This window comes from Salmo salar, chromosome ssa01 (assembly GCF_905237065.1).
Source record: "Salmo salar chromosome ssa01, Ssal_v3.1, whole genome shotgun sequence".
In the NCBI taxonomy this organism is placed as follows: Eukaryota; Metazoa; Chordata; class Actinopteri; order Salmoniformes; family Salmonidae; genus Salmo; species Salmo salar.
The window spans coordinates 2,237,309-2,259,709 of NC_059442.1; the positions used below are offsets into that span (position 1 = coordinate 2,237,309).

At 42.1% G+C, this 22,401-nt stretch overlaps 1 protein-coding gene across 1 annotated transcript in view; it reads left to right on the top strand.

Annotated features, from left to right (window-relative positions):
* The window catches only part of LOC106578259 (attractin-like), a 112,913-nt gene that overhangs the window by 48,528 nt on the left and 41,984 nt on the right, over window positions 1-22,401 (top strand). The window contains 5 exon segments of the mRNA XM_045704991.1: window positions 5,469-5,623; window positions 7,626-7,710; window positions 8,816-9,033; window positions 16,607-16,728; window positions 16,926-17,064. Of these exon segments, the coding sequence (XP_045560947.1) occupies window positions 5,469-5,623; window positions 7,626-7,710; window positions 8,816-9,033; window positions 16,607-16,728; window positions 16,926-17,064 (719 nt within the window).

Below are 22,401 nucleotides of genomic sequence, written 5' to 3' on the forward strand. Positions count from 1 at the left end.
AATTGTGGGGTAGAGTTATGGGGTAGTCCTTCATAAATCATCACTATTATGCAACTTCTGACTTGAGACATGACTTCATCCTGATCTTATTTAGCTTTCCATAACAAAGGAGTTGAATACTACTTTTTTCATTTTTTTATTATTAATTGGAAAACAATTCTAAAAAATATAATTACACTTTGACATTATGGGGTATTGTGTGTAGGCCAGGGACAAAAAAATAATCATTTTAAATTCAGGCTGTAACACAACAAAATGTAGAAAAAGTCATGGAATGTGAATACTTTCACAAGGTGATATCGTCCGCTATCGTTCTCAGTCATTTTCCATCCAAATTGTCAGACCCCGGTGGCTTGTCATTCTTGGACAACAATATTTTTTCCCACCGCTTCCATTCTCACTTTAGGGAATTCAAAATGACAATGTTTGTCTTTCATCATTTGGTCAGTTAGGCATTGAGGTGTATTTTCAGAATTTGTCGTTGGCATGTCATGCCAAGTTATGCTAAACACAGTATGCCAGACACAGTTCTTGTGTCACTCTCCAGTTTCCCTTGTGTACCAAGAATTGTCCACCACCCAAAGGACATCCAGCCAACTGGACACAACTGTGGGAAGCATTGGAGTCAACATGGACCAGCATCCCTGTGGAACGCTTTCAACACCTTGTAGAGTCCATGTCCCAACAAATTGGGGCTGTTCTGAGGACAAAAGGGGAGAAGGGGCGCAACTCGACGTGAGGAAGGTGTTCTTTATGTTTTGTACTCTCAGTGTAGATAAATGCACACATTTGTTTCTAGTGTGGGCCTTGTCTTCTAAAAACGTTTTTTTATTTTATTTGAGTACTGAAAACAGTCAAATTGGGGTGAGGAACCATCTAACATCAAGTTGTAAAATAGTGAACTAGTCCTTTAAGTTTCAGCAAAGACCTCTTTTGAGGGTGTTTGTATTACATTTAGCCTCCATTTTATAATGCAGTTATTTGTCAGATATTCTTATCCACACACTCTGATCCAGAGCGACTAACTGCAAGGGCGTTCAACTAATCTGTGAATAAGCTCTGTTCATACGTCCATATTAACAGCAGAGCCCGACCGATAGGCTGATATGGATGTATTTTATCAGCATTTAAAAGGGGCTGATATAAAATGCGTAGAAAAAGCCTTTCTTCATAGAATTTTATTTTGTTTTTGCATTTCATTATTTGTCCTGAAGAGGGCACTCTTTACATGGCTATAAACCAGTCTTGCCTGGCGCGCTACGGTAACACTGGACATATAACCCAACGCAACTTCACCAGTCGGAGAGTTGAGTTTCAATCCCTACAGAAAACATTTACATTTGTTGTTCCACCTATAATAATAATAATACTGTCAAATCGTAATTGGTATCGGATCCAAAAATCTCATATGGGTCTAATCTCATATGGGTCTGCCTCTAATCTCATATGGGTCTGCCTCTAATCTCATATGGGTCTGCCTCTAATCTCATATGGGTCTGCCTCTAACAGTAATCTGCTCTCTATAGTAAGTGTTTAACTCCATAATAATGACACATTAACACTGTAGTAGTAACCGTAGTAACCACGGTTTTAATGCATTCCCTCTGTGTAGATGCTGTATTACTGTTAATTAATGTACCTGGTGGTGTTGGGACGCTATATTTTATTTTTGATTTTACCATTAACTTTTTATTTTTTATTTTACCTTTTATTTAACTAGGCAAGTCAGTTTAGAACAAATTCTTATTTACAATGACAGCCTAGGAACAGTGGATTAACTGCCTTGTTCAGGGGCAGAACGACAGATTTTTACCTTGTCAGCTCAGGGATTCGATCTAGTAACCTTTTGGATATTGGCCCAACGCTCTAACCACTAGGCTACCTGCCGCCCATATGTGTGTCCTATTCTCTATTTAGTGCACTGGGTTTGTCCAGGGCCCATAGGGAATAGGGTGTCCTATTCCATATATAGTGCACTAGGTTTGTCCAGAGCCCATAGGGAATAGGGTGTCCTATTCTCTATTTAGTGCACTAGGTTTGTCCAGGGCCCATAGAGAATAAATCAAATCAAATCAAATGTATTTATATAGCCCTTCGTACATCAGCTGATATCTCAAAGTGCTGTACAGAAACCCAGCCTAAAACCCCAAACAGCAAGCAATGCATGTGAAAGAAGCACGGTGGCTAGGAAAAACTCCCTAGGAAAAACTCCCTAGAAAGGCCAAAAACCTAGGAAGAAACCTAGAGAGGAACCAGGCTATGAGGGGTGGCCAGTCCTCTTCTGCCTGTGCAGGGTGGATATTATAACAGAACATGGTCAAGATGTTAAAATGTTCATAAATGACCAGCATGGTCAAATAATAATAATCATAGTAGTTGTCGAGGGTGCAACAAGCACGTCCGGTGAACAGGTCAGGGTTCCATAGCCGCAGGCAGAACAGTTGAAACTGGAGCAGCAGCACGGCCAGGTGGACTGGGGACAGCAAGGAGTCATCATGCCAGTTAGTCCTGAGGCATGGTCCAAGGACTCAGGTCCTCCGAGAGAAAGACAGAAAGAGAGAAAGAGAGAATTAGAGAGAGCATATTTAAATTCACACAGGACACCGGATAAGACAAGAGAAATACTCCAGATGTAACAGACTGACCCTAGCCCCCCGACACATAAACTACTGCAGCATAAATACTGGAGGCTGAGACAGGAGGGATCAGAAGACACTGTGGCCCCATCCGATGATAGCCCCGGACAGGGCCAAACAGGCAGGATATAACCCCACCCACTTTGCCAAAGCACAGCCCCCACACCACTAGAGGGATGTCTCCAACCACCAACTTACCGTCCTAAGACAAGGCCGAGTATAGCCCACAACGATCTCCGCCATGGCACAACCCAAGGGGGGGGCGCCAACCCAGACAGGAAGACCACGTCAGTGACTCAACCCACACAAGTGACGCACCCCTCCCATGGACGGCATGGAAGAACACCAGTAGGCCAGTGACTCAGCCCCTGTAATAGGGTTAGAGGCAGAGAATCCCAGTGGAAAGAGGGGACCCGGCAAGGCAGAGACAGCAAGGGCGGTTCGTTGCTCCAGCCTTTCCGTTCACCTTCACACTCCTGGCCCAGACTATACTTAATCATAGGACCTACTGAAGAGATGAGTCTTCAGTAAAGACTTAACTTCTCTAAGGCCAGTGGGACGATTTCGTCCCACCTGCGTGACAGCCAGTGGAATCCCGTGGCGCGTTATTCAAATACCTTAGAAATGCTATTACTTCAATTTCTCAAACATATGACTATTTTACACCATTTTAAAGACAAGACTCTCGTTAATCTAACCACACTGTCCGATTTCAAAAAGGCTTTAGAACGAAAGCAAAACATTAGATTATGTCAGCAGAGTACCCAGCCAGAAATAATCAGACACCCATTTTTCAAGCTAGCATATAATGTCACAAAAACCCAGAAGACATCTAAATGCAGCACTAACCTTTGATCTTCATCAGATGACACACCTAGGACATTATGTTATACAATACATGCATGTTTTGTTCAATCAAGTTCATATTTATATCAAAAAACAGCTTTTTACATTAGCATGTGACGTTCAGAACTAGCATACCCCCCGCAAACTTCCGGTGAATTTACTAACAATTTACTAAATTACTCACGATAAACGTTCACAAAAAGCATAACAATTATTTTAAGAATTATAGATACAGAACCCCTCTATGCACTCGATATGTCCGATTTTAAAATAGGTTTTTGGTGAAAGCACATTTTGCAATATTCTAAGTACATAGCCCAGACATCACAGGCTAGCTATTTAGACACCCGGCAAGTTTAGCACTCACCAATATCAGATTTACTATTATAAAAGTTTGATTACCTTTTGTTGTCTTCGTCAGAACGCACTCCCAGGACTGCTACTTCAATAACAAATGTTGGTTTGGTCCAAAATAATCCATCGTTATATCCGAATAGCGGCGTTTTGTTCGTGCGTCCCAGACACTATCCGAATGGTAAACAAGGGTCGCGCGCATGGCGTAATTCGTGACAAAAAAAAACGAAATATTCCACTACCGTACTTCGAAGCATGTCAACCGCTGTTTAAAATCCATTTTTATGCAATTTTTCTCGTAAAAAAGCGATAATATTCCGACCGGGAATGTCCATTTAGCTAAACAGAGGAAAGAAAACAAAGCTTTCGGTCGACGCGGGCACGAGCCTGAGTCTCACAGTACTGTAACCAGCCACTACCCAAACGCGCTACTTTGTTTCAGCCAGAGCCTGCAAAGCCACGATTCAGTATTTTGCCGCCTTCTGAGAGCCTATGGCAGCCGTAGGAAGTGTCACGTTACAGCAAAGATCCTCAGTCTTCAATAAAAAGAGCCAAGATGAACAACAACTTGTCAGACAGGCCACTTCCTGTTTGGAATCTTCTCAGGTTTTTGCCTGCCATATGAGTTCTGTTAAACACACAGACACCATTCAAACAGTTTTAGAAACTTTAGGGTGTTTTCTGTCCAAAGCCAATAATTATATGCATATTCTAGTTACTGGGCAGGAGTAGTAACCAGATTAAATCGGGTACGTTTTTTATCCGGCCGTGTCAATACTGCCCCCTACCCCCAACAGGTTAAAGGTTGAGACTGAGTCTGCGTCTCTCACATGGGTAGGCAGACCATTCCATAAAAATTGAGCTCTATAGGAGAAAGCCCTACCTCCAGCCGTTTGCTTAGAAATTCTAGGGACAATTAGGAGGCCTGCGTCTTGTGACCGTAGCGTACGTGTAGGTATGTACGGCAGGACCAAATCGGAAAGATAGGTAGGAGCAAGCCCATGTAATGCTTTGTAGGTTAGCAGTAAAACCTTGAAATCAGCCCTCGCCTTAACAGGAAGCCAGTGTAGGGAGGCTAGCACTGGAGTAATATGATCAAATTTTTTGGTTCTAGTCAGGATTCTAGCAGCCGTATTTAGCACTAACTGAAGTTTGTTTAGTGCTTTATCCGGGTAGCCGGAAAGTAGAGCATTGCAGTAGTCCAGCCTAGAAGTAACAAAAGCATGGATACAGTTTTCTGCATCATTTTTGGACAGAAAGTTTCTGATTTTTGCAATGTTACGTAGATGGTGTCCTATTCTCTATATAGTGCACTAGGTTTGTCCAGGGCCCATAGAGAATAGGGTGTCCTATTCTCTATTTAGTGCACTAGGTTTGTCCAGGGCCCATAGAGAATAGGGTGTCCTATTCTCTATTTAGTGCACTAGGTTTGTCCAGGGCCCATAGAGAATAGGGTGTCCTATTCTCTATTTAGTGCACTAGGTTTGTCCAGGGCCCATAGAGAATAGGGTGTCCTATTCTCTATTTAGTGCACTAGGTTTGTCCAGGGCCCATAGAGAATAGGGGGCCATTTGGGGGACACATCGTATCTGTTCTCCTGCTGATGTTCTCAATGGTTATGTGTGTTTCCAGGACGGTTCTAAAGGACAGTGGGTTCTTCCGGTACCTCCACACGGCGGTCATCGTTAGCGGAACCATGCTGGTGTTTGGAGGGAACACGCACAACGACACGTCCATGAGCCACGGAGCCAAGTGCTTCTCCTCTGACTTCATGGCCTATGACCTGGGTATGTGACAGCCTTAACCTGTTATAACCTCTCATAAATCCTTCATTACAAGATGAGCATGCCACAGACATACAACCAGGGTACAGTCTCATAACGCAATAATGTATAACCACTTACAAACATAACAACACAGACTTAATGGCCTACATCCTGGGCAGTGACAGATTATATGGACATTTATAGCCGTTAATAACCTCTCAAAAACACCACATGTCATTCTAAAGTTTGTTAGATCATGAAAACAACAGCAGAGACTGATCTCTTGTCCTGAAATCAAATAAAAAAGATTGGACTTAGAATTGGCGCTCCGGTACCCCTTGCCCGGCGGTAGCAAAGAGAACAGTCTAGGACTTGGGTGACTAGAGCCCTTAGAAATGTTTAGGTCATTTCTCTGACACCGCCTGGTATAGAGGACCTGGATGGCAGGAAGCTTGGACCCAGTGATGTTCTGGGCCGTACGCACTACCCTCTGTAGTGCCTTACGGTCAGATGCCGAGCAGTTGCCATACCAGGCAGTGATGCAACCAGTCAGGATGCTCTTGATGGTGCAGCTGTAGAACCTTTTGAGGATCTGAGGACCCATGCCAAATATTTTCCATCTCCTGAGGGGGAATATGCATTGTTGAGCCCTCTTTAAGACTGTCTTGGTGTGTTTGGACCATGATAGTTTGTTGGTGATGTGGACACCAAGGATCTTGATGTTCTCGACCTGCTCCACTACAGCCCCGTCGATGAGAATGGGGGCGTGCTCGGTGCTCCTTTTTCCTGTAGTCCATGACCATCTCCTTTTGTCTGGATCACGTTTCGGGAAAGGTTGACCAGGTCTCTGACCTCTTCCCTATAGGCTGTCTCATCGTTGTTGGTGATCAGGCCTACCACCGTTGTTGTCGGCAAACTTAATGATGGTGTTGGAGTTGTGCCTGGCCGTGCGGTCGTGGGTGAACAGGGAGTACAGGAGGGGACTGAGCACACACCCTTGAAGGGCCCCCATGTTGAGGATCAGCGTGGCGGATGTGTTGTTACCTACCCTCACCACCTGGGGGCGGCCCGTCAAAGTCCTGGATCCAGTTGAAAAGGTAGGTGTTTAGTCCCAGGGTCCTTAGCTTAGTGATTAGCTTTGAGGGCACTATGGTGTCCAACGCTGAGCTGTAGTCAATGAACAGCATTCTCACGTAGGTGTTCTTTTTGTCCAGGTTTAAAGGTCTTACTCGCATCGGCTACGGAGAGCGTGATAACACAGTTGTCCGGAACAGCTGGTGCTCTCATGCATGCTTCAGTGTTGCTCTATCCACCATTCATAGTGACAATATAGTCTACCTGTCTGAGAATACCTGAACATCTGCAGGGGACATTGGTGGGCTGGTGGCAGCTAGCCCCGGCCAGTGATGGCAGCTAGCCCGGGCCAGTGATGGCAGCTAGACCGGGCCAGTGATGGCAGCCAGACCGGGCCAGTGATGGCAGCCAGACCGGGCCAGTCATGGCAGCCAGACCGGGCCAGTGATGGCAGCCAGACCGGGCCAGTCATGGCAGCCAGACCGGGCCAGTGATGGCAGCCAGACCGGGCCAGTGATGGCAGCCAGACCGGGCCAGTCATGGCAGCCAGACCGGGCCAGTCATGGCAGCCAGACCGGGCCAGTCATGGCAGCCAGACCGGGCCAGTCATGGCAGCCAGACCGGGCCAGTCATGGCAGCCAGCCCTGGCCAGTGATGGCAGCCAGACCGGGCCAGTGATGGCAGCCATTTCTCGTGTTTCTTGGCCAATCTTCTTTGCAGCAATTTGACCATGAAGGCCTGATTCACACAAGGCCTGATTCGTCTCCTCTGAACAGTTGATGTTAAGATGTCTGTTACAAACCCTAACCCTAGCACACCCTAACCCTAACCCAGTCTAACCCTAACCCAGTCTAACCCTGTCTAAATGTAACACATTGCTGGTCAGATCATGTAACAACAAACGGATGTAGAAACTTGTCAATGTAAACATGTCTCTCTCTCTAAACAGCATGTGATGAGTGGTCAGTGCTGTCCAGACCAGACCTCCACCATGATGTCAACCGGTTCGGACACACGGCCGTCTACAGTGACAGGTACAGAGAGACCGTCTGCTTCAGGGTCCCTAGCCCAGTAATGGACTGTTGGAGCCCAACATTACACCTTATAGTCCAAGGACCTGACATGTTCTGTTTAGAGGCGAAGTGGCTCTGGGAGCCAAAACAGCCAAATATTCCATCTAAACGTGAATCGAATCTGAATTGAGGTATGGTTGTAGAAACATATCACATCAAAATACAGGGGGGGAACAAAGCTTAGGGAGCGATGTCTAGGGAACTCTGTCTGGGGAACTCTGTCTACGGAACTCTGTCTGGGGAACTCTGTCTGGGGAACTCTGTCTGGGGAACTCTGTCTGGGGAACTCTGTCTACGGAACTCTGTCTGGGGAACTCTGTCTGGGGAACTCTGTCTGGGGAACTCTGTCTACGGAACTCTGTCTAGGGAACTCTGTCTCGGGAACTATGTCTGGGGAACTCTGTCTGGGGAACTCTGTCTGGGGAACTCTGTCTGGGGAACTCTGTCTGGGGAACTCTGTCTAGGGAACTCTGTCTGGGGAACTCTGTCTGGGGAACTCTGTCTGGGGAACTCTGTCTGGGGAACTCTGTCTGGGGAACTCTGTCTGGGGAACTCTGTCTAGGGAACTCTGTCTGGGGAACTCTGTCTAGGGAACTCTGTCTGGGGAACTCTGTCTGGAGAACTCTGTCTGGGGAACTCTGTCTGGGGAACTCTGTCTGGGGAACTCTGTCTGGGGAACTCTGTCTCGGGAACTCTGTCTGGGGAACTCTGTCTGGGGAACTCTGTCTGGGGAACTCTGTCTGGGGAACTCTGTCTGGGGAACTATGTCTGGGGAACTCTGTCTGGGGAACTCTGTCTGGGGAACTCTGTCTGGGGAACTCTGTCTCGGGAACTCTGTCTCGGGAACTCTGTCTGGGGAACTCTGTCTAGGGAACTCTGTCTGGGGAACTCTGTCTGGGGAACTCTGTCTGGGGAACTCTGTCTGGGGAACTATGTCTGGGGAACTCTGTCTGGGGAACTCTGTCTGGGGAACTCTGTCTAGGAAATAAGCTTACTGTACTTTCTTTCATGTGTCTTATCTTTCTTTCCACCTCCCCCCACTCCCTCCCTCCCTCCCCCCCTACAGTGTGATGTATGTGTTTGGGGGGTTCAACAGTCTGTTGTTGAGTGATGTCCTGATCTACACGCCAGCCAGCTGCTCCAGCGCTCCCAGCGCTGCCGCCTGTATAGCGGCCTGGCCGGGGGTTCACTGCGTTTGGAATGCTAACCTGGGCTCCTGCCTGCCCTGGGACTCGAACCCTGGACCCCTGGAGGAGCACCTGGCCTCCTGTGGAACCAGAACATGTAGGTGACCTGTCTTTCTAACCACTAGCCTACTTCCACATATGTGACCGACCGGCTCGATTCGGTCTTATGTATCAAAATGTGTTTCATACATTGTATAAAAGTAGAGACTCAGAGCTAGAAAATGGTATATCATACACTGCAGTTGAGGATCAATAGGAAAGTAATTCTGCTTTGAAAGTTGATAAACTTAGATTTAACGCTGGTTTATACTACAGGTGTGTTCGTGAATTTAGTTTGTGGAGGAGAGAGCCTGGTCTAGTTTGTGGACCAGAGAGAGCCTGGTCTAGCTTGTGGACCAGAGAGAGCCTGGTCTAGCTTGTGGACCAGAGAGCCTGGTCTAGCTTGTGGACCAGAGAGCCTGGTCTAGTTTGTGGACCAGAGAGCCTGGTCTAGTTTGTGGACCAGAGAGCCTGGTCTAGCTTGTGGACCAGAGAGCCTGGTCTAGTTTGTGGAGGAGAGAGCCTGGTCTAGCTTGTGGACCAGAGTGCCTGGTCAAGCTTGTGGACCAGAGAGCCTGGTCAAGCTTGTGGACCAGAGAGCCTGGTCTAGCTTGTGGACCAGAGAGCCTGGTCTAGTTTGTGGACCAGAGAGCCTGGTCTAGCTTGTGGACCAGAGAGCCTGGTCTAGCTTGTGGAGGAGAGAGCCTGGTCTAGCTTGTGGACCAGAGAGAGCCTGGTCTAGCTTGTGGACCAGAGAGCCTGGTCTAGCTTGTGGACCAGAGAGCCTGGTCTAGCTTGTGGACCAGAGAGTCTGGTCTAGCTTGTGGAGGAGAGAGGCTGGTCTAGTTTGTGGAGGAGAGAGGCTGGTCTAGTTTGTGGAGGAGAGAGCCTGGTCTAGTTTGTGGAGGAGAGAGCCTGGTCTAGCTTGTGGACCAGAGAGCCTGGTCTAGCTTGTGGATCAGAGAGCCTGGTCTAGCTTGTGGATCAGAGAGCCTGGTCTAGCTTGTGGAGGAGAGAGCCTGGTCTAGCTTGTGGACCAGAGAGCCTGGTCTAGTTTGTGGACCAGAGAGCCTGGTCTAGCTTGTGGACCAGAGAGCCTGGTCTAGCTTGTGGACCAGAGAGCCTGGTCTAGTTTGTGGACCAGAGAGCCTGGTCTAGCTTGTGGACCAGAGAGCCTGGTCTAGCTTGTGGACCAGAGAGCCTGGTCTAGCTTGTGGACCAGAGAGCCTGGTCTAGCTTGTGGACCAGAGAGCCTGGTCTAGCTTGTGGACCAGAGAGCCTGGTCTAGCTTGTGGACCAGAGAGCCTGGTCTAGCTTGTGGACCAGAGAGCCTGGTCTAGCTTGTGGACCAGAGAGCCTGGTCTAGCTTGTGGACCAGAGAGCCTGGTCTAGCTTGTGGACCAGAGAGCCTGGTCTAGCTTGTGGAGGAGAGAGCCTGGTCTAGCTTGTGGACCAGAGAGCCTGGTCTAGCTTATGGACCAGAGAGCCTGGTCTAGCTTGTGGACCAGAGAGTCTGGTCTAGCTTGTGGACCAGAGAGTCTGGTCTAGCTTGTGGACCAGAGAGCCTGGTCTAGCTTGTGGACCAGAGAGCCTGGTCTAGCTTGTGGACCAGAGAGCCTGGTCTAGCTTGTGGACCAGAGAGTCTGGTGAAGCTTGTGGACCAGAGAGCCTGGTCTAGCTTGTGGACCAGAGAGCCTGGTCTAGCTTGTGGAGGAGAGAGGCTGGTCTAGCTTGTGGACCAGAGAGCCTGGTCTAGCTTGTGGAGGAGAGAGCCTGGTCTAGCTTGTGGAGGAGAGAGCCTGGTCTAGCTTGTGGAGGAGAGAGGCTGGTCTAGCTTGTGGACCAGAGAGCCTGGTCTAGCTTGTGGAGGAGAGAGCCTGGTCTAGTTTGTGGACCAGAGAGGCTGGTCTAGCTTGTGGAGGAGAGTTATGAAGGGAGATGGTCCTTTCCTCTTTTTTTTCCTACGGTTTGCTCAGTCTGAATAATGCTGTTAGCGACCGTTTTTAAACCTAAAATCGTAGTTAAAACAATCAGCTCTTAAAGGACAGACATATCCTCAGTGTTTTCTCTTTTTGTTGGGGAGATTGAACCATTGCCCCCTTTACATGGCACTCCACTCTCCTTCTCACCTGATTTAACACCTGATATACTGAACTAAAGGTACATCTCAATAGGTGGTCCAGGTATCCTCATGACATGGCACAAGTGGGGGGGCTTCCTCTTATTTTATTTATTTTACTTTATTTTATTTCACCTTTATTTAACCAGGTAGGCAAGTTGAGAACAAGTTCTCATTTACAACTGCGACCTGGCCAAGATAAAGCAAAGCAGTGCGACAACATACAACAACACAGAGTTACACATGGAGTAAAACAAACATACAGTCAATAATACAGTAGAAAAATAAGTCTATGTACAATGTGAGCAAATGAGGTGAGTTAAAACCTCTTCAGCGTCTCATCCCGTCAGCGGGATCAAAATCCAGCGAAAAATCATATCGCCAATTAGCATTAAAAAAAAATCATATATATATTTTTTTTAATTAATATATATATATTTTTTTTATAGATACACCTCTCCTGAATCGACCCACGTCGTCCGATTTCAAAAAGGTTTTACAGGAAAAGCAAATCATTAGATTATGTTAGATGAGTCCATCGTAAAAAGCAGCTTCATAGCCATTTTCCGACCAACCACTTGCATCACATATAATCAAAAAACAGCTAAATGCAGCACTAACCTTTTACAAACTTCATCAGATGGCACCCCTAGGACATCATGTTATACAATGCATGCATTATTTTGTTCAATAAAGGTCATATTTATATATAAAAACAGCATTTTACATCGGCGCGTAACGTTGACTAAATAATTTCCCCTCAAATGCGTCCCGGTAAACAATGCTACATTTCCCTAAATTACTATCCGATAACGATTTTTTAAATTTATATTGTCAATCTAACATTTATAGATGAATATCTCTTGAGAACACCTGTCATACCAGATTTTAAATTAACTTTACTGGGTAATCACACTTTGCGATAAAAGGAGATGCGATACTCAGAAAATGAGCTAATATACAGAGCTCGGCGCCATCTTGGAAACAATCGCATGTCACATCTCATCTTGTATAATATTGTCAATAATCGCCTACCTTTAGTTGTCTTCATCAGAAAGCATCCCAGGTCCACAACAGATGTATTTTCGGTCAAAAAGTCCATACTTCACGTTCCATTAGCCTGCTGTTGGTAGCGCGTCCTATGGCTCTCTCCAAGCGCAGGGCTGAAGTTCCGGATAAAATGAGATTCTCCCGCCTGTAGGTTCGTTCAAACATGTCAAACGTTGTAAAACATTAATCTTCAGGGCCTGTAACACCAAGAGAGCCAATAAGATTCGAGGGGGATGATTTCATTGCCTTTAAAACCGTTTCCAAAGGTGGGGGTAGACATGGCCGCCGGCGTCATAATGTTGATGGCCCATCCCCTGTGACCAATTTCCAATGCGTGTCATTCACTGAGTTTCGACTGTATAAGGCTCAAACCACTGTGAAAAGACTGGCGACATCTAGTGGAAGCAATAGGAAGTGCTCACTGAACCATTGTTAACGGTGTGATTAATAGGGAAAGATGAGAAGTCGAGTCCACAATTCAGAATTCCACTTCCTGTTTCAATCGGTCTCGGGGTTTTGACTGCCATTTGAGTTCTGTTATACTCACAGACACCATTCAAACAGTTTTAGAAACTTTAGGGTGGTTTCTATCCATATATAATAAGTATATGCATGCCCTAGCTTCTGAGTTTGATCAGTAGGCCGTTGAAAATGGGAACGATTTTTTTTCAAAATGCGCTGTGGCGCCCCCTATCCTAGGGTATCCTCAAGAGGATAAGGGAGGTAAAGGCAAAAAAGGCCATGGTGGCAAAGTAAATACAATATAGCAAGTAAAACACTGGAATGGTAGATTTGCAGTGGAAGAAAGTGCAAAGTAGAAATAGTAATAATGTGGTGCAAAGGAGCAAAATAAATAAATACAGTAGGGTAAGAGGTAGTTGTTTGGGCTAAATTATAGATGGGCTATGTACAGGTGCAGTAATCTGTGAGCTGCTCTGACAGCTGGTGCTTAAAGCTAGTGAGGGAGAATAGTGTTTCCAGTTTCAGAGATTTTTGTAGTTCGTTCCAGTCATTGGCAGCAGAGAACTGGAAGGAGAGACGGCCAAAGGAGGAATTGGCTTTGGGGGTGACCAGAGAGATATACCTGCTGGAGCGCGTGCTACAGGTGGGTGCTGCTATGGTGACCAGTGAACGGAGATAAGGGGGGACTTTACCTAGCAGGGTCTTGTAGATGACCTGGAGCCAGTGGGTTTGGCAACGAGTATGAAGCGAAGGCCAGCCAACGAGAGCGTACAGGTCGCAGTGATGGGTAGTATATGGGGCTTTGGTGACAAAACGGATGGCACTGTGATAGACTGCATCCAATTTGTTGAGTAGAGTATTGGAGGCTATTTTGTAAATGACATCGCCGAAGTCGAGGATCGGTAGGATGGTCAGTTTTACGAAGGTATGTTTGGCAGCATGAGTAAAGGATGCTTTGTTGCGAAATAGGAAGCCAATTCTAGATTTAACTTTGGATTGGAGATGTTTGATGTGAGTCTGGAAGGAGAGTTTACAGTCTAACCAGACACCTAGGTATTTGTAGTTGTCCACATATTCTAAGTCAGTTATCTATTGTTCCTTTAAAACCTCTTCACTATAGGGGGCAGTATTTTCACGGCCGGATAAAAAACGTACCCGATATAAGCTGGTTACTACTCCTGCCCAGAAACTAGAATATGCATAGGATAGCTTTGGATAGAAAACACTCTATAGTTTCTAAAACTGTTTGAATGGTGTCTGTGAGTATAACAGAACTCATATGGCAGGCAAAAACCTGAGAAGATTCCATACAGGAAGTGCCCTGTCTGACAATTTGTTGTACTTCTGTTGCATCTCTATCGAAAATACAGCATCTGTGCTGTAACGTGACATTTTCTAAGGCTTCCATTGGCTCTCAGAAGGCGCCAGAAAGTGGAATGGGGTGTCTGCTGTCTCTGGGCAAAGAACAGCAGCAGAGTTTGTGAGTGGTCAGCCTAGTGGCTCAGAGACAGAAATGCGCTTTCACGAGAGTTGGCCATTTTTTTCTTTCACCCTTTAAATGAATACAACGTTGCCCGGTTGGAATATTGTCGCTATTTTATGAGAAAAATAGCATAAAAATTGATTTTAAACAGCGTTTGACATGCTTCTAAGTACGGTAATGGAATATTTAGACATTTTTTGTAACGAAATGCGCCCGCGCGTTACCGTTTGGATAGTGACCTGAACGCACGAACAAAACTGAGTTATTTGAATATAACTATGGATTATTTGGAACCAAAACAACATTTGCTGTTGAAGTAGAAGTCCTGGGAGTGCATTCTGACGAAGAACAGCAAAGGTAATCCAATTTTTCTAATGGTAATTCTGAGTTTACTGAGCCTCGACGTTGGCGAGTGTCTGAATAGCTAGCCGTGATGGCCGAGCTATGTGCTCAGAATATTGCAAAATGTGCTTTTGCCGAAAAGCTATTTTAAAATCTGACATATCGGTTGCATAAAGGAGTTCTGTATCTATAATTCTTAAAATGATTGTTATGTATTTTGAGAACGTTTATGCTGAGTAATTTAGTAAATCACCGGAAGTTTTCGGTGGGTATGCTAGTTCTGAACATCACCTGCTAATGTAAAAAGCTGGTTTTTGATATAAATATGAACTTGATTGAACAAAACATGCATGTATTGTATAACATAATGTCCTAGGAGTGTCATCTGATGAAGATCATCAAAGGTTAGTGCTGTATTTAGCTGTGGTTTTGTTTTTTGTGACATATATGCTTGCTTTGAAAATGGCTGTGTGATTATTTTTGGGAGGGTACTCTCCTGACATAATCTAATGTTTTGCTTTCGCTGTAAAGCCTTTTTGAAATCGGACAATGTGGTTGGATTAACGAGAGTCTTGTCTATCAAATGGTGTAAAATAGTCATATGTTTGAGAAATTGAAGTTTTAGCATTTTTAAGGGTTTTGTATTTCACGCCACAGTCTGCCATTGGATATTGGCGAGGCGTTCTGCTAGCGGAACCCCTAGATGCAAGAGGTTCCTGTCACGTCCTGACCAGCAGATGGAGCTGTTGTAGTAGTTTGGGGGTCAGGACGTGGCAGTCTTGTGTGTGTGTTTGAATGTTCTGTGTGTCTTGTGACTCCTGATCAGGAACAGCTGGGGATCGTTGTTCCTGATTGGGAGTCATATATGTAGGAGTTGTTTGTCACTGGGGTTTGTGGGTGGTTGTTTTTGCACTACGTTTCTAGCCTGCAGAACTGTAGCTGTTGTCACCTTTTTTGTATTGTTAAGTGGATGCTTTACTCCTTATTTTTGGGTAATTAAATATGAGTATTCACATACCTGCTGCGCCTTGGTTCATTTCTGAAGACAGTCGTTACAGTTCCTTTAAGCAAGATGGAGGCTGAGATCTCGAGTTTCCATCAGACCAACAACTTGAATGCCCTGCTCCTTTTTAGTTGTCTAAAAATCACAACATTGCACAAAACATATTTTTTTACCCTTTGTGTGTACTTTACTGTATTTATACTTGGGATATCGCGTTTCAACAGTAAAAGTAAAAAATTGACTGGAGAACTTCTATTGTGGATGTTGACAACGATCGTTGTGACCAGTACAGCTGTACAGCCAGTACTACTACTATACTAGTACTGTACTAATACTGTACGAATCATGTATGAATACTAATACTGTACGAATACTGTACGAATCATGTATGTATACTAATATTTTACTAATACTGTACGAATCATGTATGAATACTATACTAATCATCTATGTATACTAATACTGTACGAATCATGTATGAATACTAATACTTTACTAATACTGTACGAATCATGTATTAATACTAATACTGTACGAATACTGTACGAATCATGTATGTATACTAATATTTTACTAATACTGTACGAATCATGTATGAATACTATACTAATCATCTATGTATACTAATACTGTACGAATCATGTATGAATACTAATACTTTACTAATACTGTACGAATCATGTATTAATACTATACTAATACTGTAAGAATCATGTATTAATACTTTACTAATACAGTACGAATTATGCATGAATACCAATACTATACTAATACTGTATGAATACTGTACGCATACTAATACTATAGTATTACTGTACAGATATTATACGTGTACTGTAACTATACTACTACTGTCTTGTACTGTAGAGTGTTGTAGAGTATGGTGGAGTATTGTACAGTGTAGTACAGTATAGTGTAGTAGAGTGCAGTACAGTATAGTGAAGTAATGGCCTTACCTGTGGCTCAGTTTGTAGAGCATGGTGTTTGCAACGCCAGCATGGTGTTTGCAACGCCAGGGTTGTGGGTTCGATTCCCACGGGGGGAGCCAGTACAAAATAAATAAATGCATGAAATGTATGCATTCACTACTGTAAGTCGCTCTGGATAAGAGCGTCTGCTAAATGACTAAAATGTAAAAATGTACTAAATATTCCTCTGTGGTTGTATTGTAGATGTTGACAACGATCGTTGTGACCAGTACACGGACTGCTACAGCTGCACATCCAATACCAACGGCTGCCAGTGGTGTGCTGTTCAGTGTCTCTCCGTGACCTCAAACTGTACAGCTGTCACGGTAAGAACGGCCAATGGGCTGCGCTCATTATCATAACGTTATAGTAGATTACATGGACTTTACACACTGTCTCTTCGCTGCAGAATTCCAGTAAAATACCCAGGGTTTTCAGAAATGGGAAGACTCCTGGAATCAGGAGGGAGTAAGCAGGAAATACTAGTTTATGTTAATATGTAGGACATGTCTTCCTACCCCAGGGGGCCATCATGGAGTATGATGTCTGTCCTAAAGACAACCCATCATATGTCTGCAACAAGAAGACCAGCTGTAAGAGCTGTGGGGTGGACCAGAACTGCCAGTGGGAACCTCGGAACCAGGAGTGCATCGCTCTACCAGGTGAGAACCCCAAAAAAACAGAGGTGTATATGCTTACCTGGTAACCTAGAAAGCAACTGGTAAGAGCCCAGAAACCAGAAGTGTATCTCTCTATCTGGTAAGAAACCAGAACTGCATCCCTCTACCTGGTAAGAAACCAGAAGTGCATCTCTCTATCTGGTAAGAAACCAGAAGTGCATCTCTCTAGCTGGTAAGAAACCAGAAGTGTATCTCTCTAGCTGGTAAGAAACCAGAAGTGTATCTCTCTACCTGGTAAGAAACCAGAACTGCATCTCTCTATCTGGTAAGAAACCAGAAACCAGAACTGCATCTCTCTACGTGGTAAGAACCCAGAAACCAGAAGTGTATCGCTCTATCTGGTAAGAAATCAGAAGTCTATCTCTCTACCTGGTAAGAAACCAGAACTGCATCTCTCTACCTGGTAAGAAACCAGAAACCAGAACTGCATCTCTCTACCTGGTAAGAACCCAGAAACCAGAAGTGTATCGCTCTATCTGGTAAGAAACCAGAAGTCTATCTCTCTATCTGGTAAGAAACCAGAAGTGCATCTCTCTACCTGGTAAGAAACCAGAAGTGCATCTCTCTACCTGGTAAGAAAGAGTAATATAGTTACAATTTATTACAACATATATAGAAAGGTCACTATAGTTACAATATATTACAACATATATAGAAAGGTTACTATAGTTACAATATATTACAACATATATAGAAAGGTTACTATAGTTACAATATATTACAACATATATAGAAAGGTTACTATAGTTACAATATATTACAACATATATAGAAAGGTTACTATAGTTACAATATATTACAACATATATAGAAAGGTTACTATAGTTACAATATATTACAACATATATAGAAAGGTTACTATAGTTACAATATATTACAACATATATAGAAAGGTCACTATAGTTACAATATATTACAACATATATAGAAAGGTTACTATAGTTACAATATACTACAACATATATAGAAAGGTTACAATATATTACAACATATATAGAAAGGTCACTATAGTTACAATTTATTACAACATATATAGAAAGGTCACTATAGTTACAATTTATTACAACATATATAGAAAGGTCACTATAGTTACAATTTATTACAACATATATAGAAAGGTTACTATAGTTACAATATATTACAACATATATAGAAAGGTTACTATAGTGACAATTTATTACAACATATATAGAAAGGTTACTATAGTTACAATATACTACAACATATATAGAAAGGTTACAATATATTACAACATATATAGAAAGGTTACTATAGTTACAATATATTACAACATATATAGAAAGGTCACTATAGTTACAATTTATTACAACATATATAGAAAGGTTACTATAGTTACAATATATTACAACATATATAGAAAGGTTACTATAGTTACAATATATTACAACATATATAGAAAGATCACTATAGATACAATTTATTACAACATATATAGAAAGGTTACTATAGTGACAATATATTACAACATATATAGAAAGGTTACTATAGTTACAATTTATTACAACATATATAGAAAGGTCACTATAGTTACAATATATTACAACATATATAGAAAGGTTACTATAGTTACAATATATTACAACATATATAGAAAGGTTACTATAGTTACAATATATTACAACATATATAGAAAGGTTACTATAGTTACAATATATTACAACATATATAGAAAGGTTACTATAGTTACAATATACTACAACATATATAGAAAGGTTACAATATATTACAACATATATAGAAAGGTTACTATAGTTACAATATATTACAACATATATAGAAAGGTTACTATAGTTACAATTTATTACAACATATATATAAAGGTTACTATAGTGACAATATATTACAACATATATAGAAAGGTTTCTATAGTTACAATATATTACAACATATATAGAAAGGTTACTATAGTTACAATATATTACAACATATATAGAAAGGTTACTATAGTTACAATATATTACAACATATATAGAAAGGTTACTATAGTTACAATATATTACAACATATATAGAAAGGTTACTATAGTTACAATATACTACAACATATATAGAAAGGTTACAATATATTACAACATATATAGAAAGGTTACTATAGTTACAATATATTACAACATATATAGAAAGGTCACTATAGTTACAATATATTACAACATATATAGAAAGGTTACTATAGTGACAATATATTACAACATATATAGAAAGGTTACTATAGTTACAATTTATTACAACATATATAGAAAGGTTACTATAGTTACAATATACTACAACATATATAGAAAGGTTACAATATATTACAACATATATAGAAAGGTTACTATAGTTACAATATATTACAACATATATAGAAAGGTAACTATAGTTACAATTTATTACAACATATATAGAAAGGTTACTATAGTTACAATATATTACAACATATATAGAAAGGTAACTATAGTTACAATATATTACAACATATATAGAAAGGTTACTATAGTTAATATATTACAACATATATAGAAAGGTTACTATAGTTACAATATACTACAACATATATAGAAAGGTTACTATAGTTACAATATATTACAACATATATAGAAAGGTTACTATAGTTTCAATTTATTACAACATATATAGAAAGTTTACTATTGTTACAATATATTACAACATATATAGAAAGGTTACTATAGTTACAATATATTACAACATATATAGAAAGGTTACTATAGTTACAATATATTACAACATATATAGAAAGGTTACTATAGTTACAATATATTACAACATATATAGAAAGGTCACTATAGTTACAATTTATTACAACATATATAGAAAGGTTACTATAGTTACAATATATTACAACATATATACAAAGGTCACTATTGTTACAATATATTACAACATATATAGAAAGGTTACTATAGTTACAATATATTACAACATATATAGAAAGGTCACTATAGTTACAATATATTACAACATATATACAAAGGTCACTATTGTTACAATATATTACAACATATATAGAAAGGTTACTATAGTTACAATATATTACAACATATACCAGTCAAAAGTTGACTCACCTACTCATTCAAGGGTTTTTCTTTATTTGTACTATTTTCTACATTGTATAGTGGAGACATCAAAACTATGAAATAACACATGAATCGTGTAGTAACCAAATAAGGTTTAAACCAATCAAAATATATTTTATATTTGAGATTCTTCAAAGTAGCCACCCTTTGCCTTGATGACACCTTTGCACACTCTTGGCGTTCTCTCAACCAGCTTCACATGGAATGTTTTTCCAACAGTCTTGAAGGAGTTCCCACATATGCTGAGCACTTGTTGTCTGCTTTTCCTTCGCTCTGCGGTCCAACTCATCCCAAACCATCTCTATTGGGTTGAGGTCGGGGGATTGTGGAGGCCAGGTCATCTGATGCAGCACTTCATCACTCTCCTTCTTGGTCAAATAGCCCTTACACAGCCTGGAGGTGTGTTGGGTCATAGTCCTTTTGAAAAACAAATGATTGTCCCACTAAGCACAAACCAGATGGCGTATCGCTGCAGAATGCTGTGGTAGCCATGCTGGTTAAGTGTGTCACCAGCAAAGCAACATCACACCTCCTCCTCCATGCTTCACGGTGGGAACCACACATGACGAGATCATCCGTTCACTTACTGTGTCTCACAAAGATATGGCTGTTGGAACCAAAAATCTGAAATTTGGACTCATCTGACCAATGGACAGATTTCCACCGGTCTAATGTCCATTTCTCGTGTTTCTTGGCCCAAGCAAGTCTCTTCTTCTTATTGGTGTCCTTTAGTAGTGGTTTCTTTGCAGCAATTCGACCATGAAGGCCTGATTCACACAGCCTCCTCTGAACAGTTGATGTTGAGATGTGTCTGTTACTTGAACTCTGTGAAGCATCTATTTGGGCTGCAATTTCTGAGGCTGGTAACTCGAATGAACTTATCCTCTGCAGCAGAGGTAACTCTGGGTCTTCCTTTCCTGTGGCGGTCCTCATGAGAGCCAGTTTCATCATAGCTCTTGTTAGTTTTTGTTACTGCACTTGAAGAAACTGTCAAAGTATTGACTGACCTTCATGTCTTAAAGTAAATGATGGACTGCCTTATTTAACCTGTTCTTGCCATAATATGGTATTTTACCAAATAGGGCTATCTTCTGTATACCACCTCTACCTTGTCACAACACAACTGATTGGCTCAAACACATTAAGAAGGAAAGCAATTCCACAAATTCACTTTTAACAAGGCACAGCTGTTAATTGAAATGCATTCCAGGTGACTACCTCATGAAACTGGTTGAGAGAATGCCAAGAGTGTGCAAAGCTGTCATTAAGGCAAAGGGTGGCTATTTGGAAGAATCAAAATTATATAATAAAACACTTTATTGGTTACTACTTGATTCCATATGTGTTATTTCATAGTTTTAACATATTTACTATTATTCTACAATGTAGAAAATAGTAAAAATGAGAAAAACCCTTGACTGAGTAGGTGTGTCCCAACCTTTGACTGGTACTGTATATAGCAAGGTCACTATCGTTACAATATATTACAACATACAGTGCATTCAGAAAGTATTTAAACCCCTTGACTTTATCCAGATTTTGTTACGTTACAGCCTTATTCTAAAATGGATTAAAAGAAAGAAAAATCCTCATCAATCTACACACAATACCCCATAATGACATCACAATACCCCATAATGACATCACAATACCCCATAATGACATCACAATACCCCATAATGACATCACAATACCCCATAATGACATCACAATACATAATGAAAGTAGGTTATTAGCACCTTTGGCAGCGATTACAGCCTCGTCTTCTTGGGTATGACGCTACAAGCTTGGCACACCTGTATTTGGGGAGTTTCTCCCATTCTTCTCTGCAGATCCTCTCAAGCTCTGTCAGGTTGGATGGGGAGTGTCGCTGCACAGCTACTTTCAAGTCTCTCCAGAGATGTTCGATTGGGGTTCAAGTTCAGACTCTGGCTGGGCCACTCAAGGACATTCAGAGACTTGTCCCAAAGGCACTGTTGGAAGGTGAACCGTCGAACCTTCGCCCCAGTCTGAGGTCCTGAGCGCTCTGGAGCAGGTTTCCATCAAGGATCTCTCTGTTCTTTGATCCGTTCATCTTTGCCTCGATCCTGACTAGTCTCCCAGTCCCTGCCGCTGAAAAACATCCCCACAGCATGATGCTACCACCACCGTGCTTCACCGTAGGGATGGTGCCAGGTTTCCTCCAGATGTGACGTTTGGCATTCAGGACAAAGAGTTCAATCTTG